Source organism: Lytechinus variegatus, chromosome 16 (assembly GCF_018143015.1).
Source record: "Lytechinus variegatus isolate NC3 chromosome 16, Lvar_3.0, whole genome shotgun sequence".
In the NCBI taxonomy this organism is placed as follows: Eukaryota; Metazoa; Echinodermata; class Echinoidea; order Temnopleuroida; family Toxopneustidae; genus Lytechinus; species Lytechinus variegatus.
In genome coordinates, this window is record NC_054755.1 from 607,308 (window position 1) to 635,307 (window position 28,000).

At 37.1% G+C, this 28,000-nt stretch overlaps 1 protein-coding gene across 1 annotated transcript; it reads left to right on the forward strand.

The window, feature by feature from the left end:
- Positions 1-6,560: 6,560 nt before the first annotated feature.
- On the forward strand, positions 6,561-26,758 carry LOC121430115 (telomerase Cajal body protein 1-like). Its single transcript, XM_041627393.1, has 11 exons — positions 6,561-7,107; positions 8,012-8,101; positions 9,890-10,108; positions 11,008-11,098; positions 11,944-12,076; positions 14,201-14,293; positions 15,125-15,243; positions 16,600-16,703; positions 22,666-22,818; positions 25,896-26,072; positions 26,248-26,758. The coding sequence occupies exons 1-11, from the start codon at positions 6,701-6,703 to the stop codon at positions 26,249-26,251; spliced, it is 1,590 nt and encodes a 529-aa protein (XP_041483327.1). The 5' UTR covers positions 6,561-6,700; the 3' UTR covers positions 26,252-26,758.
- Positions 26,759-28,000: the final 1,242 nt, after the last annotated feature.

Consider the following 28,000-nt stretch of genomic DNA (forward strand, 5'->3'; position numbering starts at 1 on the left):
TTAAAATAAAAACATACTGATCTGTCTCTTCTCTATTATACCAGATTTGAAAAAAAATGTTATCAGATAAGTCAGCCTCTATGGTTTGGACCATACGAAAAGAAAAAAGAAAAAAAATATACTGCCCAGACATTACCGTACTTTCTCAATCCTGTATTCTCTTCTCCCCCTCTTTCCCAATTTCTTCCTCTTTTTAATATAAAAACAATCAATGGGGGGGGGGGGGGTGCATGAACGGAGGTGCTCAACAACGGCCCTCAAGATTTCGTAGCTCCCCTGGAAAATAATGTGGTTGGTAATGTTAAGCTTTATTCTGGAATGAACCCCTCCTTTTTTTGGTTCTTTTAATTTCTTGTCAAATTTTCCTTGACCAAAATCATCTTCATTTTGGAGTGAAAGTCGTTTTTTTTACTTGTCAATATTTTCTTTCAAATACTACCACCTCCTCTTAGACTCATTCCCAGGCCATTGGGGCGTCGTCCTATGTCCCTTCATGACATCGCACTCGCAATCAGCTAAGTTTTTTTTTAATTTGGAAAAAACACGTATACTTTAATTTGTCTCGTTTGAGGAGTGAGAGATGAAAGGGTATGTGAGCAGCACGAGGAACTTCTTGGAGTTTAAACCGGATTAAAACATTCAGATCCTCAAAGCTTAACACCCAATTAAGGACTCTTCAGGCTTGTTACTTTTTATCTATTTTTTTTTAACTTGCATATTACAATGTCACATTCACATACCGTGGAAAGCTAATAATTAGGATCCGACAAAAATATTTAAGTTTGCTGCAATCAGCTAAGAATTAATGTCCGATTGGACTTTAATTTCAATTCCTTTGGCCAGACCATTTATTTTATTTATAATTTCTTTTTTTTCTATTCAACAAATTAAATGTACTTATCAGAACACCAGTTAGCTTACTTCATATACTAGAAAAAAAAAACTATTTTGATCTCCCTTTTAGGATTTCACATTTAAGCAAACTCATAAATCTGTTCTCTATGAAGTGAGATCATTTCTATTTAAAATGGAAGCATTTTCCTCATCTCTCCATGATGGAAACCTTGTTTTTTCTGTAAAACTTATAGCCGGTTAATTTATCGATTTTTCATTATTTCATATAAATCTGTTTAGTTGTCTTTTTTCTTCGCTTTTTTTGTTTTGTTTTGCTTTTTTAGGGGGGGGGGGTGACATCTGATTTTACAATCCCATGCCCCGCTTTGTGCAGTTATTGCCCGTATGAATATGACAATCTGATTTAGTTTTTATTTTCGCGATTGCTAACGTTATAACTTATGCATTTAATAAAGAGTTGGACGTTTTGACGACGCTGTATTATTGAAAGCATTGTCTGACTTGGTAAGTTTTATTATATAAATTTATTACATTTACACAGCAAACGTACTAAAATTTAGTGTTTCATGCGAGAAAATTGTCGAAAGTGAATTCGTGTGGTGAAGCAAATTGATTTAAAGCTACTCATATGTATTGTTTTTCGAGCTATGTGACGATTTTCGTTTAGATCTCTTTCTCACATCAGTCCCACTCGTCTTTGTTGGTGTAGGCTAAGTTCGTGGCGAGTGAGGCTTGGGGCGCTAATGCAGTTTCGCACCACTCACACAACATGCGAGGTTAGTAATACTAACCTCGCACAACGCATGTGATTTCATAGTGGACTTTGACGTTTTCATTCATCACACGAATGTGAGGGAATAAAACACGCCAAACCTTTCAATATTTCTCCACTATGACTCTTGTAATTGTACATTCGTATTTTAACTTCATTTTAAAAAGGAATTATTTATAAAACTGTTTTTATCGCTTACCTCCAAATATCAACCGTTCAATCCGTCCTTAGTTATCCTTAATACTGCGGTGGAAATTACGCAAACAACAATCGGAATTCAATTTTGCCTATCGAACATTCTCGATTCAAGTCGTCGGCGCATAATAGGAAATTCTACCAAAAATCAACAGGTTGCATCTCATGTACATAGGTAGAGTACGCCATCTTTTGACAAGATGATGATGAAAGTAGATTGAACGAGCAAGAAAATAATGCTGATCGCCTAGAATGCAGCTAGCAATAAAGCTGCACCACCGTAAACAAACCGGCTTGTGAATAGTAGCGTGCGCCCTCTTTAGTAAAAAATTGATATCCAAGCTGATCCATAGGCATCTACGTGAAGATCACGAAAAAATGCTTTTATTTTATTAAAAAACAGCAAAGAGAAGTTCAACAAACGATCCATATGGTTTGGTAAGTGTCAAAGCACAATTATAATTCGTAGCTATGATGTAAAATCATAGTTATTTGAGCTAAAAAGGTGTGAAAGATTCGTGTGTACCAGGTGCATGTGAATCCTTCACACACGAGATGATTTGAAACCATGGGTGGTTTCGCACCGGCCGAATTTGATCAAATTTCCCCACCAGATATTGTTTGCAAATGTCGTTGCAAGTCTCTCAGTCACATTTCTAGGCCAATAAACAATATATATGTCCACCGTTTTTCCAAATATCATGATCATGCTGCTCTGATCTCTTCTACGACTACCGTAGGTCATCAAACTTTTTAGTCAGACAAAAACATCGCTTCGCTTGTCTTTGTTGTAATTTTGATATAGACTGATAGGGACAGTGATTTTCCGCGATCGCGGAAAACGGACGGAATTCACGGAAAATGCTTTTTGAAACGGAAAGTGGCATTTCAAACGGAAAATCACGGAAAACGCATTTTCCCTCAAAATACACAGAATAGCAACAGAAATTACTCCAAAATCACAACAAAATGAGAATATTAAATGGCCACAAAACCCCAGAAAACACGATCTCACTTCGCTACAATCATGACAATTCACAAATCATGACTGCACCCGACATCAGCACACTCGATTGTACAGTACCCCACGCCCGTACGTACCCGGCCTGCCGGCCGGGTTGGGCTTCACTGCACTGTACCAAAGATCGTTCCAACTATGAACGGTCGTGTGTTGCTGCCCTCTACGTTTGAAGATGTAACAGCACGATATCGTGGTCTTAAAATCCAAGATGGCGGATCGGCAAAAGCCGTTGACTGATGATAACGATGTCAAAAAACCCCCCAAATTATCGATGAAAAATCATTTCACCGTGAAATAATGCTAATGATGTGAGAGGTGAGGATGTATGCATGCTAAATGTCTTTGTAAAAATATTATTTACACCCGCATATATCCGATTAGAACGGATTCTATTGTGTTGTTGGTACAGTAGCAGATACAAATTTTGGCCAGTGCGAGTGTATGCGCTTTGATTTTGCTATTCAATGTGTAAACGGAATTGTCACTTTTCCGTGTGTACAACGTCTATGGGGAAACGGAATTTCCGTTTTCTGACGTGCTGAAACGGAATTTGTGATTTTCTGAAACGGAAAAGGCCATTTTTTGAAACGGAAAATCACTGTCCCTAGACTGATGATGCCACTACGGCAGTTCACTCATTTGCTCCCCTTTGCTCACCACATGTTTGCATAATTTTGGTCACTAACGTAAGTCCATATTCAAATTATGGCGTAGCCACATCCACGCGATGTGTTCACGATCGTAATAATTAATGATATTCGGAAAAGCGGTGGGCATATTGACCTTGAAATGTAAATGAGAGACTTGCTATTCTAGGGTGGCCTTGGACGAGCATATGGGCATGGTATAGATTTCCCAACAGAGTTTACAAGACACAACTTGGCTCTCTGCTTGCCTGTGGTGATCTGCCTAGAGGTGGTGTTCCAGCCTCAACCTCAGGGAATCTTCTTCCATTGAATACAGTCCACTGTAAAAGGTGTTATTTTCGCGTACAGAATTGCGGGGTCCCTTTCGCGGGTTGGAAGATGTAGATATATTTCCACAGCATTTCAAAGAAGCAAAACTAGTGCAATTCATGTGGAAATATCTACACTTCCCAAATCACTATGCTGATATGTCTTTTGTACATAAATATGTCCCTGTAAAAACAGTTACAAATTGTGGAAAAAGTGGCTTAAATTTCACTTTTTTAACCTTTAGATCTAAAAATTCATCATGCCACAGGATCTATAGGGTTAAGCAATCTTTGGAAATTTGTGTTTTGTTCGATTCATTTTTCAAAAAGTTGGTAAAAAGTGCAAAATTGTGGAATTTAGTGAACAGAATGTTCACCTCATAAGTTGTGGTCATGTGACTTATGAATATTAATGAGTATGCAAATAGCTACCAATACGTGTGTATAGAGTCAATCAGATGACAATAAAATCAAATTGCTTCATGGAAAATACATTTTAATATTACAGTGAGTGTATAAATATTGATAAAATAATGTTAGAAAATAGTTTAGGCCCTGATTTTGTTTGAGAAATTAAAAAAAGTGAAATTCTAGCTAACTTTTTGAATCACTAACTGTACTTTCTAAGCCTTATTTTTGTACATATACAGGTGCATATCTCCATTTTCTCACTGTGCAGAATGTTCTCAATAGCAAAGCTTTGCTGTTGGGGGCATTGGCACTGACTGGGAAATGTGTCAATATTTTCGGTGTTGTTAAATTCGCGGCTGATCAGGAATTCGCGAAAGTAAAACCCTGCGAAAATAACAGCTCCTACAGTAGTATATAGAATATAGACATACTTGACTTGAGGCTGCAATCACAAAAACACATGACATTTGGTGCAGTTGAACAAAACTAAACTATAGTATAGTGCAAGTAAAAAGATGCATCTCAACTGGAGAGTTAACAGAGGGTGAGTTGTTCTAGGTGGATCCTGAAAGACTCGGTTAAGGAGCCAAAACCACTATTGTAGCCTGGACATTCCACAAGCAGATAGTTGGGGAAAAGCTGTGTTGGTTATTTGTATGAATAATTTGTTTTAACAGTAAATATTCAAATAAGATAATTTGCATACAAAACGAAGTACATGAATATAAAACGATTTCAAATGAAAATGAGCTATGAATGAACATTATTTTTCACTGAAGACTAAACCATTGAGAGTACCGGTAGTCTCTTATTTTAATCATTTGCATTGATTGATTCCTTACTCAGCTCTGTTATCTTGAAATTTTTTGGTGGAGAGATTTGGTGAAGGTTTTTTTACCTGATTGCTAAGAAAGCATGAATTTTCAAGTGAAAGCAAGCAACCAGAGGACCGATGGCTTAAGGTCCTCTCAGAGGGACCTGGTAATGAGGATTAATGCCTTACCAAAGGGCACTAGCGCACCAAGTTGGAATCGAACCAGGGTCAGGGGAATCCGAAATCCTTGCCCTACCGACTGAGCTATCCTGTCTCCTGACCTCTGTCCAACTCAAAAAGTAATTGAAAATATTGAAGATTATTCTTATTGAGTAGGAGAACATTAAAGGTCAAGTCCACCTCGAAAAATGTTGATTTGAATCAATAGAGAAAAATCAGACAAGCACAATGCTGAAAATTTCATCAAAATCGGATGTAAAATAAGAAAGTTATGACATTTCAATGTTTCGCTTATTTTTAACAAAATAGAAATATGAACGAGCCAGTTACATCCAAATGAGAGAGTCGATGATGTCACTCACTATTTCTTTTGTTTTTTATTGTTTGAATTATACAATATTTCAATTTTTATGAATTTGATGATTAGGACCTCCTTGCCTGAAGCACAAAATGTTAAAATAATGGAATTTCATGTGTTCAGGGAGGAATGAAACTTCATTTCACATGACAATGACGAGAAAATCAAAATATTTCATATTTCATATAATAAAATACAAAAGATATAGTGAGTGAGTGATGTCATCAGTTCCTCATTTGCATACCGACCAAGATGTGCATATAACTGTTTTGTAAAATGAAGTGAAACTTTAAAATGTCATAACTTTCTTATTTTACATCCGATTTTGATGAAATTTTCAGTGTTATGCTTGTTGAATTTTTCTCTTTTTATTCAAATCAAGTTTTTGTTGGGGTGGACTTGTCTTTTAAAGGTAAATGCTAGTTTTGGTAACGATATCAAAATGAGTTGGTAAAGAATTCAATGAAATGACCACCAAAGTGTCTGTTTGTATAAAGAAAACGTATGTGCCAAAGAATTCTGGAAGAAATTGTGTAATTGCTGAGAAATCAGCAAATAAGCACAGGATTGGGGTAGAGCGTCAGGCCCTACATTCAAAGCAATAATTATACACTGTCCCACATGCGCTTATCTGTGTTGGGGATCTTCAGTCTGAACATTTTTCAGCATAGATTTCACAAAGTTCAGTTTATGTAACTGTACCAGATCTAGATCCTCGATGATATACTGACAATTAAGCCTTGTTTTACAGACTTTCTCATGAAATCAGTGTTTACTGCAACTGCTGGAATTTCTCTTTAATGGCATGCACAAGACGCAATACTTTTGGTTTGTAAGATAGCATATGAATGATGCGTGCCATTGAGATGAGGACTTCTTTAATCTGTCCCAATCTCTGTGTCATGCATATTCCCAACGATATTTGACATTATAAATGTAAAGCATTGTCTCAGAAAATGTTCTGAGACAATATCTTTCATTTCATGCTATCTTGTCTTTCACAGTAATTATTGAACATCAGGATGTTGCTAGTTTGAATCACTAGTTTGGAGTACAAGAATCAGATACCACATTACTGCAAGCTTCAATACCAAGGCTAGTCAAACAAGGACTTGACACTCGGTCTGACAACAAGCACAATGTCTCTTCCAGATGTGGGAGATACTGGTCATCGAGATGCGCTTTCAGAAACAATCAGCAAATACTTGGCAGAGGAATCAGAAAGGCAGAAAGTAGAGAGATCACCAGGGCCGGCTGAAAAACACCTTGCAGTAATGCAGGCAGAGGAGGAATCATCAGTGATGGCTGGTGTAGGAGAAGTTGTAGACCACGTTGAAGGAAAGCTGAAAGTGCCAAGCTCACATGGGCCGACAGACGGAGGGAATGATGTTGACCAAGTCGAGAGAGAGCAGAAGGTGGCGGGATCCCCAGAACTTGATAGGATGGAAGAACCTGATGATCATGGAAATACAGATGATATTGCCATGGTAACTGAAACGAAACCAGCAGACATCGGGATGGAGACAGAAGAAGAAAATAATCAAAGGTTAGTGTGATGAAGCCAGTGCGGAAGCAAAAAAAGATGTTGATATCTTTAGGGTAAGGTCACCTTTTAAAAGGGTACATTTCTATGCTACAGCACTGGCATACGGGGGGGGGGGGCTTTAGGAAAACTACAAAGATAAATAGGAGACAAAAAAGGAAGTGGAATAGAAAGAAGAAAAAGGGATGAATTATATTTTATTATTTTCTTGATATTATGTCAAAATATATCATAAAATTTGACGTTCGTTTTAAAAAGGTTATAGTTGTTGGTCACTCTCTCACAGCTTTGGTGAAATTTTGCCTCTTACGCCATGTCTGGCCCATCATAATTTTTTACCTCATTACTGTGTTACAGCACAAATGAGAAAAAAATGAAAAGACTTACAAAATATCTAAGGCCACTGAGTCAACAAGAATCTGGTCAAAGTAGGTGTTGGGGGGAAAGTGGACAGATGAGTATTGTTGCTTGGGTGTTGGGAGGAGTAAGATGGCTGGGGGGGGGGGCAGAAACACCATGAAAAAAAAGATTTAGATTACCTCAATAGGAGAAGTTACATGTCTGCACCAAGGATTTAATAGTTTTGGAAATGGTAACAAATTTAGTGTTGCCCCTGCCATGGGATTTTCAGAGGGGTGCAATTTTGGCATTTATCTTGATCAGTGTTTTCGTAAGATTAGCCTGTGTGTTTAGAGGACATTTTATTAATCATAATTGAATTCTAGATAACTGGAAATCACTGGACAGATGGGATGCCAATTTCTTTTACAACCTTGTGAAAAAGTATGCCTGCATCTCCAATAATCTCTTTTCATTGTGTAGGACTCCACAGAAAAAAATATTTGCATATTCTGCATGATAGTATAGATTTTCATATTAATTTGCATGTATTTTGTTTGTATCTTAGCTTGTGCTTTTCTCAGGAGCCTGTCCTTATTGCAAAGATGTCCTCTGAATTCAACAAGGTCAAAGGCAACTTCCTGAAAGGGTGTAAATGGTAAGTGTCTAGTATACAAATATACCATAGTACCCTTGAACAGTAGTTTTAATGTTCCCAAGTGTGAAAAGTTAAAGCCTGTTCCGAGAAATAAGACATTTTATATCATCTTCTATATAGAGTGTTCTAGCAATGCATTAAAAATTGATATTTTGGTCTGCATTAATTGCCTGTGCAGAATCAGAGCGTAGGCCTTTCCCTAAAAAGGACCAAAATCCGACGAATGTCCCATAGGCTCCTGTACAAAATTTGCTATTGAATATGAGAGCTTATTCAGTTTAGGGCGCGTGTGAGAATGCGTGAAATATACAACGCGTACAACAATGAAAGCAATGCAATGCGCGGCATAGAGCACAACTACGCTCCATGACATCATAATGAATTACATGCAATTGGTTTGAAGTTTTAAATCAACTTTCTCCCTGTTTTTTTTTTCATGTGCTATTCGTGGAATATTTTCCCGAACTCTTGGAATATTTTTTATTCCATTCTGAGCCATCCAATATAATATAAATATTTCTATATCCCTTCCATCTGTTTAATTCCTCATCACATCACATAAAAAATGATAGAATAAATAGGAAGGGTCTAATAAAACCTGGATGACATGTTTGAAAGTTCTTACTTGGTAGTTGATTAAGTACAGCTAAAAAGAGTTAATTTAGGAAGCAATATTGTAGAAAAGGTGTCACCTTGAAGATCCCTCGTGCACAATAAAAAAGAGGGGCGTTGCAATAGTAAATATCTGGCTACAGTATAAAGGAGGGGAGATTCAATTGGAGGCTGTCTGCAAATTCTAATAAATAGATAAATGGATAAATGGATAAATAAATAAAAAATTTAATTAATGTAAAAAAAATTAAAAAAATGGATAAATAAAATAATATAGGATTTGTATAGTGCACGTATTCACCTTGCTAGGTGCTCCTATGTTACCCCAGCTAAGCTAGTCTACTGATTCTGGTGCGCTCAGCTTTTTGAGGAATTACTTCCTGCCGGTACCCACTTACCTCACCTGGGTTGAGTGCATCAAAGTGTGGATAAATTTCTTGCTGAAGAAAAACACGCCATGGCTAGGATTCGAAAAGGCGAGAATCAGAACCACTAGACTATGACGCATTTAATAAAGGGGAATAACTATCGCCTCTTCTAACAGGATAGTGGTTCTATTACTGGATTATTCTTGAGAAAGGGGAATATTTGTGAAGGCTACTGATGACTTAGGTACACCATTTGTATTATAGTGTGGAGTGTTTTGGCCAGTGGATTAGTCTTCTGACTAACAGAGGGTCGTGGGTAGGACTCCCAGCCATGCCGTGATTTCCTTCAGCAAGAAATTTATCCACATTGTGCTGCACTCAACCTAGGTGAAGTGAATAGGCACCCGGCAGGATTAATTCCTTGAATGCACTGAGCGCTGCAAGGCAGCTCGAGCTAAATTTCTAGATAGATGGCACTATATAAATGCCTATTATTATAGTTTACTAGCAGCTTATCATAATAAGCTGCTAGTAAATGTTGTAATGACAGATTACAACATAGGAAATACAATTCAACTAAGATTGGTATTTTTCTGAATATAATAAACACAACAAAATTCTGTATTTTAAATGTTTTTCTCCTCTAACCTCATGTCCATTGTATTTCAGTAGAGCAGCTTCAAAATAATGGCTATGGAACTTTTATTTTTTCATTGTACTCTACAGGTCTCCAGATTGTGATAAAAGTTAAAAAGAAAATTTGTCATTTCAAATTTTAATATTTACGCCGCTATAACATTCTTTTCAGGTCTCCGGATGGTCTGTGTATTCTAACCAACAGTGAAGACCAAACACTAAGGCTCTTCAACCTCCCACCTCAAGCGTATGGAGCAAACACCAGCGCTGATGATGAGAACGTTGGCCAAGAGAGGGAGCCAGACTCGGTCTTGCAGATCCAAGAAGGAGAGCTTATATATGACTACTGCTGGTATCCTAAGATGGACTCTTATCTACCAGAAACATGCTGGTATGAGGTGTTCTCAAATTTAGGTGCTGGTGTTGGTGTTTGTGTTAGTGATGACTGCTTTCATTTGGGTGTTGGTGTTAATGATGACATTTTGCTTTAAGCTGCCTAACCTAGTTATAACACGTTAGTAATTTAGGTATTGTGTTGATGTCAACGATTGCTGCTTGCATTAAGATGCCTAATCTAGTTCCAACACTAGATCGGTATCAAGTTAGGTGTTGGTATTGGTGTTAGTGATGACTGCTTGTATTGGGCTGCCTAACTGAGTTTTAACACCCGAGTGATTCCAAGTTAGGTGTCAGTGTTGGTGTTAGGGATGCCAGCTTTCATTTGGCTGCCTCACATACTTACTAAGTGTCCAACACATGATTTGAGTTTACAAAAATTATGCCAATTACCTTGTTGAATGCTCAAAACCTAATGATGCCAGAACCAGCACCACCTTCTCATGGTGCTATGTCGGGTGTAAAAACTGTAGGTTGTTTTCAGAGGCATTGGCTTGTATTCTGAAGTCGGGTTTATATTAAACCATCGTCTAAGTCTGCTCAAAATCAAACAAAATCTCACTTTAGACTTCGGTTTTAAGAATTCACTTTCTGAAGTCTGTTCTAACCTTAAACCCCGGTCTAAGTCAATTCCAACTTGCACAAAATTTCAACTGCGTAAAGGGGTAGTTTAACCATGGTTTAATTTTCAAAGATGGCCAATCTACTTGCTGCCTTGCAGCGGGAGAGCAAATGCTCATGATGAATCGGAGGCAAGAAGAGATCGAGAGGCCATTGGTGGATGGAAAAAAATAGGTATCAATTTTCTAAGGAAACTACATTGCATCTGATTGATGAACTGACGCCAGCTCTTTCTACATACTACCTGTAGTAATTTTTTTTCTCCAAATTTAGTTTGGCAAGCACAAGTCGAGACCATCCCATTCATTTATGGGATGCATTCACTGGAAAGCTCAGAGGGACTTACAAGCCAATGAATTCAGTGGTAAGTAGAATAATTAAAGAAGTCCACCCTGATGATCAGTTAGTTTTAATAAAAGCGCAAAACAGAGGGAAAAATATTGGTGAAGGTTTTATGAAAATACCTCAAAGAATAATAAAAGATTTGATTTTTGTATGAGCCTGTTGGAGTTCACTTCCCCTAGAACACAATGGTGCAGTTGTATTATTTGAAAGTAAGTTCATTTCAGTTTATTTGAAATTTTACTGATATACATGATGAAAAAAAAAGGAAAAGATATTAATGAAGAAAGTTATCAGGGGAATTCTAATAATTCATTCCCTTTTCTTTGTATTCAGAGCTGCTAACTATTACACTTTTGCAACCAAATTCTGGTATTATGTTGTTTTTGTTCAATAATTTATGATTTCCTATTGACCCTTCCCCCAAAATGTATTTTATCGGGGGAAAAATTCTTGATATGTCTCTATTGCGATTCGATGAATGTAATTTAAGGTAACCAGGCCAAGGTCAAAGGTCATGGGGGGGGGGCTCAATGTACTGTTTCTCATTCCCAGAGGTTTGGGATGGATTGCAAATATGAAAGAACTGCACTGATTGGTCCCTGGTCAGTATTTTGAACCAAATACACATGTATCATAGATATTGATTGGCCATTTCATTTAGCGATTTATCGCTATTCTTTGTGGTTTAACTGGTTTAACTTTTTGTGTGGAATTTATCTCTTTTTTTGCCTTTATCATTCCTTTTTGTGGTTGCACAAAGTTGGTAGCTCTGATTGTATGTAATTTTATATCTCAATGGATTTATTTACATTTATGGTTACTGATTTATTTCATTTAAATTTTCTGATATAATTCTTTGTTTAGGATGAGCTCACTACCCCACATTCACTCTGCTTTTCAAAGAATGGACGACGTCTTTTCTGTGGTTTCAACAAGACAATCAGGATCTTCTATACTGACAGACCAGGATCACAATGTGAAGTCGTACCAACAAAAAGTAAATGACTATTTTCAGTCTTATAGCAATAAAACACTTAAAGGTAAATGCCAGTTTTGGTAACGATATCAAAATGAGTTCGTACAGAATCCAATGAAATGAGCACCAAAGTGTCTGTTTGTATAAATAAAACATATGTGCCAAAGGATTGTGGAAGAAATTGTGTAATTGCTGAGAAATCAGCAAATAAGCACAGGATTCGGGTCAAGCATCGGGCACGACATACAAAGCAATAATAATACACTGTCCAAAGTGCGCTTATCTGTGTTGGTGATCTTCAGTATGAATATTATTAAGCGTCGATTTCAAGATTTCACAAAGTTCAGTTTATGTGACTGTACCAGATCTAGATCCTCGGTGATACACTGAAAATTAAGCCTTGTTTTACAGACTTTCTCATGAAATAGTGTTTACTGCAACTACTGGTATTTCTCTTCAAAATGTGTTGAATTGTATAAAGTGGAAAGAATCAGAGAAGTACATTAATGAAAGTTTAAGGAAAATTGAATAAACGACAAGAAAGTATGTATTGTTTAGAGCAATAATGCTATGGAGATCCTCCTATTGGAAATGCGACCAAGATTTGTGATGTCATGCATGAACAACTTCCTTATTAGTGTTGTAGGGGAAGGCGGGGTAAGTTGTGACAGTTTTTGCTTTTTGCATGTTAGAATTGATATGATTAATAATCTTGTCGAAATAAGTACCTTGCCTTGAAATTTAATTCTTCTGAAATATTTTCCACCTATATATAACTTTGTATCCCCACACTGAAAGTCATCGTGACCTTTGAAAAAAACGATGTCAAATGGCTCAACTTGCCCCATATATGGGGTAAGTTTGAGCCACCTTCTCGGGTAAGTTGAGCCACAAAAACTATGTACAAAATGTATGGGGGAGAACCAGCATGTCAATTTTTTGTTTAAAGACTTTTCACTTGCTAATTCTCTATAAATACTAACATCCTGTAAAAGGAAAAGAGCAGTCATATAAATTTGCTCCTTTCAGCCAGCATTTCAATCAATTTTTATGGTTTGTTTGTTTTTTTAAGATACATTACCATAGGAATTACCATGGCTCAACTTGCCCCATGCTGTTTGGCTCAACTTACCCCAGTCTGAACTTAGTGTGATAATTTTGTATCCACACATTTATAATGCATCCATCATATAAAAGACTATGACAAGAATGAAGATCCATACCTGGACTAATAATGTTGTTATCATGTCTTTATTATATTTAAAGACGTGTGTGTTTATAAAGCACTTATCTATTTCACACTCTTTTTTACTTTTTTGGCTGAAATTCATATTTTTCCCTTAAAACAAATACTTTTTGTTTCAAAGTTGGAAACAATGTGGTGGGGTTAGGGGTTATGCTATGGGTCATCAATACATGACACCACCACAATGTCTGACTCATTCATTATTGGCCTGGGGCTGGTGGCTCAACTTGCCCCTATGCTCAACTTACCCCGCCTTCCCCTACATATTGCACTTAAACTGTCTGTTCTATCAAGTTCTATTGGTAGATGTGAGGTATTCATTTATGGGAGGATATGTTATACAGGAGTCACAAATATATCATGGATACAGTCCATGTATCATTAGAATGAGCAAAAGGGACGTTTTGGGGATATTTCTTATCAAATGTCCATCAAATGGGAGAGTTGTTCATGTGCGACACATCTTGGTCGGATTGCCAATGGGAGGATCTCCGTAGCATTTGCGTTTTTGACATTCATATGCTCACAACTTTGTTACTGTTTGTCCAATTTTACTCAAACTTTCGTTGATCTTTGATTTTATTTCTGTTTTCACACAAGCACAGGATTCCCATTGTTTTATTCTCCTTAATCGGGGGGATGTCTCATAAAGGTTTCAATGTAACTCAAAATTGCACAGAAATACCAGTTGCATGTGTTTAATACAAGGCATCGCTGCATATTTTATTTCATACTTAAGGGTTCAAGGTTTATTCATATCAACATTTCACATTTTCAACAAAATCAACAACTCAATGCAAACAGGTAAGTTATCATTTAAGTAGACTGGTATATTCTTATAATATGGATGGTTCAACTGGTATAATTTTTTGTGTATTGTTTTGTTTTTTGCTTTACAGAGAAGAATATGAACGGTCAGACTGGTATCATATCTTGCTTTGCTATGGCCCCTGAAATCAAGATGTATGCTGCAGGATCATACTCAAAATCTGGTAAATATCTCTCATTCTTGACACCCTGAAATACCTAAAATGCTTAACCCCATACCCCATACTGAGAGCGGTGTTGGCTCAGTCGGTAACTCGTCTGCCCATCGAAACCAAAGATCGTGGGTTCGAGTCCACCCCGGGCGGATGACTGAAGCCAGTGCGTTGTGTGTAAACGTCTCTCCCATGTTTCATAGATGCAGGCCATGTTACAATGGTAAACACTCCGTCCCTCGGATAGGACGTTAAATGGTGTAGAGGAGAGTAACCACCTTTGCACGTTAAGAACCCATTGCACTATTCGTATAAGAGTAGGGGGAAACCCCGGTGTAGTGGTCCACCTGCATTCCCCCAATCAGTTATATCGGGAGGAGAGACCTGCAGGTCATAGTGATTTAGTTCGCTTTTCGCCTCCCAGGCACAGGTGACGCCAAACAAATAATAATAATACTTAACCCCATAAACATGAATACCAGTTGTGGTATTGATTTGAGTTCAAAGAGAATCCAATAAAATTGCCATCTAAATACAGAACCAGTCAAAAGTTTGAGTACACCTCTAATATGATATTGAATTCCTTGACTAGTATTATAATACTCTCAATCTTTTCACATTTCTACGTACACACATGCATGTATATGCACATATTTTGGTTTATTAATTCAGCACCTTTCCATATTAACATTTTCAAAGCACTTAGCAATAAGGAAAAATAAAGAATAATGCAGGTATTGAACTACTTAATATTTTTAAAGAGGATATTAGGTAGAAGATATATAGTGCTTTGAATATTTGTACTGAATGACGTCAGTGATGTTTCTTTTTTTTATTTTTTAGTTGGTCTGTATACAAATGACAACAATAATTTGGTATGCCTCCTTGAAGGACAGAGTGGTGGAGTAACTCATCTCATGTTTTCATCAGATATGAATAGACTGTACAGTGGAGGCAGAATGGTGAGAACAGTCTTCAAAATACTGGATGTTGTGATTCTGTTGAAAATTGATATCTTTTTAAAAGACAAGTCCACCCCAACAAAGACTTGATTTGAATAAAAAGAGAAAAATTTGATAAGCATAACACTGAAAATTTCATCAAAATCGGATGTAAAATAAGAAAGTTATGGCATTTAAAAGTTTCGCTTCATTTCACAAAACAGTTATATGCACATCTCGGTCGTTATGCAAATGAGGAACTGATGACATCACTCACTCACTATTTCTTTTGTATTTTATTATATGAAATATTGTTATTTTCTCGTCATTGTCATGTGAAATGAAGTTTCATTCCTCCCTGAACACGTGGAATTCCATTATTTTAACATTTTGTGCTTCAGGCAAGGAGGTCCTAATCGTCAAATTCGTAAAAATTGAAATATTGTATAATTCAAACAATAAAAAACAAAAGAAATAGTGAGTGAGTGACATCATCGACTCTCTCATTTGGATGTAACTGGCTCGTTCATATGACTATTTTGTTAAAAATAAGCGAAACTTTGAAATGTCATAACTTTCTTATTTTACATCCGATTTTGATGAAATTTTCAGCATTGTGCTTGTCTGATTTTTCTCTATTGATTCAAATCAACATTTTTCTGAGGTGGACTTGACCTTCAATGTGTTTTATATGCTAAATGAAAGTCATGAAGAGGTTGAAAGAGACGGTGTGAATCAATTAATCCTTTGAAGTTCAGCCGTTTGATACATGATTAGAGTTTGAAAGCTCATTTCCTTTTAATCTATTTTGTATTAAATATGCTCTATTTTGGTTATTCTCCCATCAGTGGCGGACTGTGACCCGGAGGAGACAAAGCATTGGAGGGGCACTGTATTGTTTGTGAACAATGCTGTGCCCCTCCAATGCTTTGTCTTCTCGGGGTCACGGTCCACCACTGTCTCCCATCCTAAATTAGAATTTGTTAACTTGTTCAAAACTAAACTGAAAATGCAACTCCTACAAGAGACTTTTCAATCGATACCTCTATTGCAATGCCTTTTGTAGGGGTAGTAAACTTCTCTACTTCTGTGCTATCACTCACCATGATTATATTTTTTTGATCTTATTAATTATTGTATTTCCAGATTTTACTTGCTATGTATTTTTTGTAATGCATTGTTGAATATATTCATGCACAGACCTCTCTGTAAGAGCAATGACAAAAAATTGCCTTAGAACCACTGTTGGTATGGCGGGGAAGGGAGGGGGGGGGGAAGGTAAATGCCTTCATCTCCTTTGGTTAATACATGCCCTGCATATAGATATTGTGCAATATGATTCACAATGTTTTTCTTCTTTTCTTATTTTTCTCCCAGGATCAGGAGATTCTTTGTTGGGATGTGCGTAAACCGGGCCAGATTCTGTATACAGCTCTGAGGGAGGTCTCTACACATCAGAGAGTGTACTTTGATATAGACAGGTATGTAGTAGTAGTAGTAGTAGTAGTAGTAGTAGTAGTAGAGGTCTCTACACATCAGAGAGTGTACTTTGATATAGACAGGTATGTAGTAGTAGTAGTAGTAGTAGTAGTAGTAGTAGTAGTAGTAGTGAGGTCTCTACACATCAGAGAGTGTACTTTGATATAGACAGGTATGTAGTAGTAGTAGTAGTAGTAGTAGTAGTAGTAGTATTAGTAGTAGTAGTGAGGTCTCTACACATCAGAGAGTGTACTTTGATATAGACAGGTATGTAGTAGTAGTAGTAGTAGTAGTAGTAGTAGTGAGGTCTCTACACATCAGAGAGTGTACTTTGATATAGACAGGTATGTAGTAGTAGTAGTAGTAGTAGTAGTAGTAGCGAGGTCTCTACACATCAGAGAGTGTACTTTGATATAGACAGGTATGTAGTAGTAGTAGTAGTAGTAGTAGTAGTAGTAGTAGTAGTGAGGTCTCTACAAATCAGAGAGTGTACTTTGATATAGACAGGTATGTAGTAGTAGTAGTAGTAGTAGTAGTATTAGTAGTAGTAGTGAGGTCTCTACACATCAGAGAGTGTACTTTGATATAGACAGGTATGTAGTAGTAGTAGTAGTAGTAGGGAGGTCTCTACACATCAGAGAGTGTACTTTGATATAGACAGGTATGTAGTAGTAGTAGTAGTAGTAGGGAGGTCTCTACACATCAGAGAGTGTACTTTGATATAGACAGGTATGTAGTAGTAGTAGTAGTAGTAGTAGGGAGGTCTCTACACATCAGAGAGTGTACTTTGATATAGACAGGTATGTAGTAGTAGTAGTAGTAGTAGTAGTAGTATTAGTATTAGTAGTAGTAGTGAGGTCTCTACACATCAGAGAGTGTACTTTGATATAGACAGGTATGTAGTAGTAGTAGTAGTAGTAGTAGTATTAGTAGTAGTAGTGAGGTCTCTACACATCAGAGAGTGTACTTTGATATAGACAGGTATGTAGTAGTAGTAGTAGTAGTAGTAGTATTAGTAGTAGTAGTGAGGTCTCTACACATCAGAGAGTGTACTTTGATATAGACAGGTATGTAGTAGTAGTAGTAGTAGTAGTAGTAGTAGTAGTAGTAGGGAGGTCTCTACACATCAGAGAGTGTACTTTGATATAGACAGGTATGTAGTAGTAGTAGTAGTAGTAGTAGTAGTAGTAGTAGTGAGGTCTCTACACATCAGAGAGTGTACTTTGATATAGACAGGTATGTAGTAGTAGTAGTAGTAGTAGTGAGGTCTCTACACATCAGAGAGTGTACTTTGATATAGACAGGTATGTAGTAGTAGTAGTAGTAGTAGTAGTAGTAGTATAAGTAGTAGTAGTGAGGTCTCTACACATCAGAGAGTGTACTTTGATATAGACAGGTATGTAGTAGTAGTAGTAGTAGTAGTAGTAGTAGTAGTAGTAGTAGTAGTAGTGAGGTCTCTACACATCAGAGAGTGTACTTTGATATAGACAGGTATGTAGTAGTAGTAGTAGTAGTAGTAGTAGTAGCGAGGTCTCTACACATCAGAGAGTGTACTTTGATATAGACAGGTATGTAGTAGTAGTAGTAGTAGTAGTAGTAGTAGTAGTAGTAGTAGTAGTAGTAGTAGTAGTAGGGAGGTCTCTACACATCAGAGAGTGTACTTTGATATAGACAGGTATGTAGTAGTAGTAGTAGTAGTAGTAGTAGTAGTAGTAGTGAGGTCTCTACACATCAGAGAGTGTACTTTGATATAGACAGGTATGTAGTAGTAGTAGTAGTAGTAGTAGTAGTAGTAGTAGTAGTAGTAGTAGTAGTAGTAGTAGTGAGGTCTCTACACATCAGAGAGTGTACTTTGATATAGACAGGTATGTAGTAGTAGTAGTAGTAGTAGTAGTAGTAGTAGTAGTAGTAGTAGTAGTAGTAGTGAGGTCTCTACACATCAGAGAGTGTACTTTGATATAGACAGGTATGTAGTAGTAGTAGTAGTAGTAGTAGTAGTAGTTATAGCAGCAGCAGTAGTAGTAGTAGTAGTAGTAGTAGTAGTAGTAGTAGTAGTAGTAGTAGTAGTAGTAGTAGTAGTAGTAGTAGTAGTAGTAGTAGTAGTAGTGAGGTCTCTACACATCAGAGAGTGTACTTTGATATAGACAGGTATGTAGTAGTAGTAGTAGTAGTTATAGCAGCAGCAGTAGTAGTAGTAGTAGTAGTAGTAGTAGTAGTAGTAGTAGTAGTAGTAGTAGTAGTAGTAGTAGTAGTAGTAGTAGTAGTGAGGTCTCTACACATCAGAGAGTGTACTTTGATATAGACAGGTATGTAGTAGTAGTAGTAGTAGTAGTAGTAGTTATAGCAGCAGCAGTAGTAGTAGTAGTAGTAGTAGTAGTAGTAGTAGTAGTAGTAGTAGTAGTAGTAGTAGTAGTAGTAGTAGTAGTAGTAGTAGTGAGGTCTCTACACATCAGAGAGTGTACTTTGATATAGACAGGTATGTAGTAGTAGTAGTAGTAGTAGTAGTAGTAGTAGTAGTAGTAGTAGTAGTAGTAGTAGTAGTAGTAGTGAGGTCTCTACACATCAGAGAGTGTACTTTGATATAGACAGGTATGTAGTAGTAGTAGTAGTAGTAGTAGTAGTAGTAGTAGTAGTAGTAGTAGTAGTAGTAGTAGTAGTAGTAGTAGTAGTAGTGAGGTCTCTACACATCAGAGAGTGTACTTTGATATAGACAGGTATGTAGTAGTAGTAGTAGTAGTAGTAGTAGTAGTTATAGCAGCAGCAGTAGTAGTAGTAGTAGTAGTAGTAGTAGTAGTAGTAGTAGTAGTAGTATAGTAGTAGTAGTAGTGAGGTCTCTACACATCAGAGAGTGTACTTTGATATAGACAGGTATGTAGTAGTAGTAGTAGTAGTAGTAGTAGTAGTAGTAGTAGTAGTAGTAGTAGTAGTGAGGTCTCTACACATCAGAGAGTGTACTTTGATATAGACAGGTATGTAGTAGTAGTAGTAGTTATAGCAGCAGTAGTAGTAGTAGTAGTAGTAGTAGTAGTAGTAGTAGTAGTAGTAGTAGTAGTAGTAGTAGTAGTATTAGTAGTAGTAGTGAGGTCTCTACACATCAGAGAGTGTACTTTGATATAGACAGGTATGTAGTAGTAGTAGTAGTAGTAGTAGTAGTAGTAGTAGTAGTAGTAGTAGTAGTAGTAGTAGTAGTGAGGTCTCTACACATCAGAGAGTGTACTTTGATATAGACAGGTATGTAGTAGTAGTAGTAGTAGTAGTAGTAGTAGTAGTAGTAGTAGTAGTGAGGTCTCTACACATCAGAGAGTGTACTTTGATATAGACAGGTATGTAGTAGTAGTAGTAGTTATAGCAGCAGTAGTAGTAGTAGTAGTAGTAGTAGTAGTAGTAGTAGTAGTAGTAGTAGTAGTAGTAGTAGTAGTAGTAGTAGTAGTAGTAGTAGTGAGGTCTCTACACATCAGAGAGTGTACTTTGATATAGACAGGTATGTAGTAGTAGTAGTAGTAGTAGTAGTAGTAGTAGTAGTAGTAGTAGTAGTAGTAGTAGTAGTAGTAGTAGTGAGGTCTCTACACATCAGAGAGTGTACTTTGATATAGACAGGTATGTAGTAGTAGTAGTAGTAGTAGTAGTAGTATTAGTAGTAGTAGTGAGGTCTCTACACATCAGAGAGTGTACTTTGATATAGACAGGTATGTAGTAGTAGTAGTAGTAGTAGTAGTAGTAGTAGTATTAGTAGTAGTAGTGAGGTCTCTACACATCAGAGAGTGTACTTTGATATAGACAGGTATGTAGTAGTAGTAGTAGTAGTAGTAGTAGTAGTATTAGTAGTAGTAGTTATAGCAGCAGCAGCAGCAGTAGTAGTAGTAGTAGTAGTAGTAGTAGTAGTAGTAGTAGTAGTAGTAGTAGTAGTAGTAGTAGTAGTAGTAGTAGTAGTAGTAGTAGTTATAGCAGCAGCAGCAGCAGTAGTAGTAGTAGTAGTAGTAGTAGTAGTAGTAGTAGTAGTAGTAGTAGTAGTAGTAGTAGTAGTAGTAGTAGTGAGGTCTCTACACATCAGAGAGTGTACTTTGATATAGACAGGTATGTAGTAGTAGTAGTAGTAGTAGTAGTAGTAGAAGTAGTAGTAGTAGTAGTAGTAGTAGTAGTAGTAGTAGTAGTAGTAGTAGTAGTAGTAGAAGTAGTAGTAGTAGTAGTAGTAGTAGTAGTAGTAGTAGTAGTAGTAGCAGCAGTAATAGTAGTAGTAGTAGTAATAGTAGTTATAGCAGCAGCAGCAGCAGCAGCAGTAGTAGTAGTAGTAGTAGTAGTAGTAGTAGTAGTAGTAGTAGTGAGGTCTCTACACATCAGAGAGTATACTTTGATATAGACAGGTATGTAGTAGTAGTAGTTATAGTAGCAGTAGTAGTAGTAGTAGTAGTAGTAGTAGTAGCAGTAGTGAGGTGAGCTGGCAATGTTGGGTTACACCTCTTTTTTATGACTTGTTTTATACTAAAAAATCAAAGAATACTTTTCTTAGATGTGAACAAACCATTTCCAGCTGTTAATTTTGATAATAATACCAATGTCGGGTATAAACCAAAGGAAATATATATATATATGGCCTTCGATTAGAGGTTTGGTGAAGCTATGGTCCCCTCATTAATGCAAATGCAACCATTTATCTTTGGAGCTGCACCCCTCAGGAAAATAGTTGCATTCCTGGGTCCCTTTTGGCACCATAGTTCCACTCACCTCCTCTAATACCCGACCATATTTGTTCATCATATTCTGGGTGTGCCGCAAATGAGAATTAAATAAGATATTGACTTGAAAGATGAATCCCAGTAAATCTTTAGTGGTTAAACAAAGTTTATAATCACTTTTAAAAGAGAAACACCGTGATTAATGCAGGGTGATACATAACGTTTAAGAAGTGCTTGCCCATTCCGGCAAGTAAATTTTTAAATAGTTGGAATTTACTTGCCCAAAAATCTATTTCACTTGCCCGAAAAAATTCTTAAAATTTTGTTTTACCTCTTTAATAGAAAGTTTGGCTTTTTATAAACCATTGACCTTTTTCTCTCTTTTGACATGAACTGATCTACCTTGTTATTGCATTTCTTTTTCCAACTAGTGATATTATCTTGCCTGCCATGAACAAAATTTTGGTCATTCTACTCTGAGAATTTTGCTTTCTACTGTGTGAATTTTGCTTGCCCAATTCGGGCAAGTACTTTTGGTCTTTTACTTAAAAACACTTGCCCGAATCTAACTTTTACTTGCCCCGGGCAACCGGGCAAGTGCTTATGTAGTACCCTGATTAATGCATAGTGTTGAGTACAACGTGGCCAACCAATCTCTCAGGACCAACACGAAGGAGTGATGTCACATTAACGGGGTATGCGGGTATTATAAAATACAGGAATCATAAATTTGTTTGTTTGATCATTTATTTTCCATAATCATACAAAAACAGTTCATTACAATGCAAATCAAATACATGCAATAATATACATTCATAAAAATAAAATACATGTAAAGTGTTTACACAATGCCTTGCAATGAAAACAAGAAAGGGTAATACATGCTAAATTACTTGAAAATGAAAAAAAGGGAAACTAAAATAAGGGCATGTGGCTCAGTAAAATAAGTTTCCTTATAATCTATATTTAATACAATAAAATATACAGTGTATTATGTGTTACTGAAAGACATGTTTACAAAAAAAGGAAACATAAATGAAATGTGTCAGAGGAACATCAACAAAAAAATATGGCAATACATGCACTACTTGGGGTATATGTACATGTCAGTATTTGGATAAAAAGTATGTTTTCAAATGTTTTTTAAATGAGTTTTGGTTATTATAAAGAGAAATATAATTTGGTAATTAATTCCAAATGATTGGTATACTACATCGAGGACACTTTTCTTCATACATAAATCAATAAATAATTATCAGGCTTATCTCTACATGTTACTCTTCCACTGCAGTACTGGTCAATACCTAGTATCAGGGAATCTGAATGGCAGTGTGAGTATATGGGATACATCACAGCCTCCTACATCATCCATGGATGACACAGACCCTATACTACTACCATGCTACAAGTACAAGGCTCATGATGACTGCATCAACGGTATCAGGTAGGATGCGATCATTCTTACTTCTCTTTAATGTGGAGCATTGTGGCCCAGTGGATTAGTCTCCGGACTTTGAAACAGAGGTTCGTGGGTTCAAATCCCAGCCATGGCGTAGTTTCCTTCAGCAAGAAATTTATCCACATTGTGCTGCACTCAACCCAGGTGAGGTGAATGGGTACCTGGCAGGAGTTTATTCCTTGAAATGCCGAGCATGTAAAAGCTGCTTGAGCTACAGCCAGGGTAATATATCCAAGTCCTTTGGAAGCGCAAAGAGACATTATTCATAATGTTTTATGCACTATACAAGAACTACTTATTATTATTATTATTTAGTCCAGGGTTCTGTTTTATAACTTCTTATAATAACAGATGCACAATTTCTTTACCATGTTTAATATCAGCATATGGAACCTTTAAAGTGCCATCGACTTGACATCTTGGCAAGATACTTTATCTTGCCATTTCGACATAATAACCTTATTATGTCTACATGGTGAGATACGTTATTATTATCATTATTATTATTTGTTTGGCGCCACCTGTGCCTGGGTGGCAAAAAGCGAACTGAATCTCTATGACCCGCAGGTCTCTCCTCCCGATTGGGGAGAATGCAGGTGGACCACTACAGCGGGGTTTCCCCCTACTCTTATACAAATAGTGCAGTGGGTTCTTCACGTGCAAAGGTGGTGACTCTCCTTTACACGGTATCTTGCCAAGTTGACTTATAAAACGTTATATGTCAACATAGGAAGATATTTCATCTTGCCTAATCGACTTATAAAACATTATATGTCAACATGGCAAGATATGAAGTGTCCAAAGCCCGGCAAGAGTCGAAATATCTCGTCATGTTGACATATAACTTTTTATAAGTCCACTTGGCAAGATAACGTATCTCACCATGTCGACTTACATGTAATAAGGTTATTATGTCAACATGGCAAGATAAAGTATCTCAACATGTCGACATATAACCTGTTATAAGTCGACTTGGTGAGATACCGTATCTCGCCATGTCGGCATATAACTTTTTATAAGTCAACTAGGCGAGACAAGGTATCTCGCCATGTTAACCTTATAAGGTTATTATATCAACATGGCAAGATAAAGTATCTCGCCAAGTCGATGGCACTTTAAAGGCTCCGTTTCAGCCAAAGAATTTGGAGTATTGTGAGCAGCTGATTAAAAATATTCTCAAACCAAGATGGAATATGTGCACAAGTGCATGTATTAGAACTAATGAACTCTGAAAACAACCATTATAGACAATGAAAAGCTAAAACTACAAGGCAAACCCTGATTTTGTAAATAGGCGTCTTATAGACACCTAAATAGTACTCATAAGTGTATGGGATGAAAGTAAGATGGTGTTTCCGGTCACTTTATATTTCAATTTTTGAAGCACTTAATAATTATTTTCAACCACAATTTTTCTGGGCTTCATTTTTGTAACATATCACAGACACAGGTGACAAGTGTGACCTTCTAGCTCAGATTTTTCAAAAGTCAAACCAATGTTAACCAATCACTTTAACTTTAAACTGTAATCTTAGATTTGTAATTATAACAAGTTTATGAAACAGGCTCCAGACCTCTCACTCAGGTTGACATCTTTATTTCATGCACTTATGATTTGTGGGAAGAGAGTTATGTTTTAGGGGCTGAAGAAAGGAAAAATCCTGAAAAATGAGTGTAACAAGAGTCATTTAGCATAAGGAGTACATACTCCTCTACCTCTTATGAGGGCCTGTTCCTTCGTTTTAGTTCGCAAGCTTCTCTTCCAAAAGCATTGGATGGGGGTAAAAAATCTGACCCATATGGTATATCTGTCCTAGAGGGTATAATCTGAATCAAGGATATGCCAAAGGGAGGGGGGGATATAGTGCATTGTATCATGCATTACAAATTTGTTCACTTGTTTTCATTTTCAACGGGTGACATGCAGCAAGTCAATTCACTTACATTTTTTTTACATGTTTTAAAAATGTAAATATGTTGCATAGCCAAGGGATAAGGTGGGGGGGACTGCCATCTGTTGTCACAATGTGGATACCATGCTCGTACACAAAAGCATGCAAAAACAAATTTTCTCATGGTCAGGCATGTATGCTAAAAGAAAATGAGATAAAAAGGTATCCTTTCCAACATTATCATGTAGGGGTATACTTTTAACTCCAGTTACAAAATATAAAAGTGAGGAATTACTTATTGTTGGGAAAGCATGATAAATTGTTGTGTAGGATGCTTTGAGATTAAAAGATAATTACTTGTTTAGGATCCATCTTTTAAATTTATGTATGGACTGAGTTGGTTGTCTCATAAAGCTGTTTGCACAACTTTACACATCTTAGATGGTAAGCCATTTTCATAGAGGCCTATAATTTAGCACAAGAAACAGTTACCAGTCATGTGTAAAGTCATTCGCAATTTCCGAACAGCTTCACAAAACACCCACCTGGTGTGTGCCTTTTATCTGGACCGTTGTGGCCCAGTTGACAAGTCTTCTGACTTTGAAACAGAGGGTCGTGGGTTCGAATCCCAGCCATGGCGTAATTTCCTTCAGCAAGAAATTTATCCACATTGTGCTGCACTCGACCCAGGTGAGGTGAATGGGTACCCGGCAAGATTAATTCCTTGAATGCATGAGCGCTGAAAGGCAGCTCGAGCTAAAGCCGGGGTAATAATAATAATAACAACGCGCCTCGGAATAGAATATTTCTAGATAGATGGCGCTATATAAATTGAATTAACATTGATAAAATGTCAAATGCAATTGGTAGAAATGACAATAAACTAATTTTCTACTATTGTGTTTGAAATCAAAATACAGAAACAAACAAATAGGGCTAAATGGACAACAATGAACAAAAGCAGAAAATGAGTGGTGTAGTTGAAGCAAAGGTCAAGTGATTGAAATTGAAATAAAATAAATCTGTTGTGAGGTAATTTTTCCTCGAGTTGAAAATTAGTATGATATAACAACAATCTATAAGAAAATTTAATAGGATTTGGTATAATAGTGCCACAAATTGTATAGAATTTTTTTTTCAATCATTGTATCATCGTTTCCTTCACTCCAGCCTACATCCCCATTTGCCTGTCATGGCAACAGCATCCGGTCAGCGTCAGCTGAAGTATCTAGGGAAGAGCTTGACCGGTACTAGTGATGATGATGACAGTGATGAAGAGATGGATTCTCCACGGCCGACTGACCATTCTCTCAAGCTTTGGTCACTTCGTCCGAGGACTTCAGTCAGGTAAAACTCCATCCTTAAATGCGGTTTTCATCGGGTTCAATTGCAATTGTATTTCAGAATTGCAGTTGATAAGACCAATTTTAACTCTAGAAAATCATTTTATATTTCTTGTTGCAAGAAGCAATGTTTTGTTAAATAGATCTCATCTAAGTGCTCTTAAAATCTTCTATTTCAGATGATGTCCAGTAGTACTCCTGTTCAGCAGTGACTGAACACAATTCCAACATGAAGCACCGACCAAGCTTGAACAGGATTGCTTCCTCTCAGGTTATCCACTCCCTGGGGATGAATCGCTGTGAGTTGTTGGAGACCAACGTGATGTGTTGCCTGGATCCTAGCAGTTTCTCCACTCCCTGGGGAAGAGTCGCTGTGAGTTGTTGGAGACCAACGTGATGTGTTGCCTGGATCCTAGCAGTTTCTCCACTCCCTGGGGAAGAATCGCTGTGAGTTGTTGGAGGTCAACATGATGTGTTGCCTGGATCCTAGCAGTTTCTCCACTCCCTGGGGAAGAATCATTGAACAGGCCATTTCACAAGACATACATGTTTGAACCTCAGAGTTGCCGGACCTCGTCTTCATGTGTTGCATTTGATCCTAGCTGCTTCTCTACATCCTGGGGAAGAATTACAATGATTAAATAATAATATTCCGCATTTATATAGCGCTTAATACATCGGAACGACGTCTCTAAGCGCTTTACAGACATTATTACCCGGTCATCTGATCCTTGCATGCCCGCATACAATGTATGCACCTTCTCCACTCCCTGGGGAGCACTCCAACAAGAGTTTCAAGACTCAATTGCTAGGCATACTACATATAGGCTTTCACAGCCTACCGGGTACCCATTTAATACCTGGGTGGAGAGTGGCAAAGGGTGGATTAACGCCTTGCCAAAGGACGCTGGGCCATGGTGGGATTCGAACACACGACCCTCTGATTACAAGGCGAGAGTCAGAACCGCTACACCACAACGCTTCCACATAGAGATATGCATCTTTACACCTTAATAGCAGAGTTGTTGGAGACTGTTGTGATGTCTTGCATTAATTCCAATCTGTTTCTCCTCACCCAGGGGATGAATGGGGAATAATAATGATTGAATTGACTCTTTTACAAGACATGAACCTCATCAGAGTTGGTAGAGACCTTCGTGAAATGTTGCATTGAATCTCAGCTGCTTCTCCACACCCGGGGGGGGGGTCACTGATTGAATGGATCCTTTCACAAGAGCAACATGTATTATTATAATGTCCATTTTGGCATGGAAGAAAAACTGTGTTGATGTACCCATCTGCACTTTACATCATAGTTTAATTGGACAACTCGTAAAATAACAATTAATTTATTAACAAATTTTTCATATCTGGGAGAGGAGATCAAGATCCATTAATACAAGCTTAGCAATTGATCATGTTTACTTCTATTAATTGCATTATAATAATAATGATATAGGCATATTTACCCAGGGTAGCCACTTCAGTTTCGAAAACTGTTCTACCAGTAGGCCCTGCTATTATTATTACCCCAGCTTTAGCTGAGCTGCCTAGGCGCTCAAGCATTCAAGGAATTTCTTTCTATCGGGTACCCATTCACCTCACCTGGGTTGAGTGCAGCATCATGTGAATGAGTTTCTTGCTGAAGGAAATTACTCCATGGCTGGGATTCGAACCCACGACCCTCTGCTTCAAAGTCATTGATGATTACGTGGAATCAATCGTACAAAATGGACAGTATGATCTATTGCTGTGTTATGTGTTACTTGGCACTGACAACTGCAGTGAATGATCAAACAGATAAAGGTGGTACTGTTATATTTTTAAAAATTTATTTACATTTTATTCTCAATGACTCTCTTTATACAGGATAGTGAGGAGTGTAAAAGGAGAATTCTAAGTCATTCCTTCATAATTTGAACTGCCTTCCTA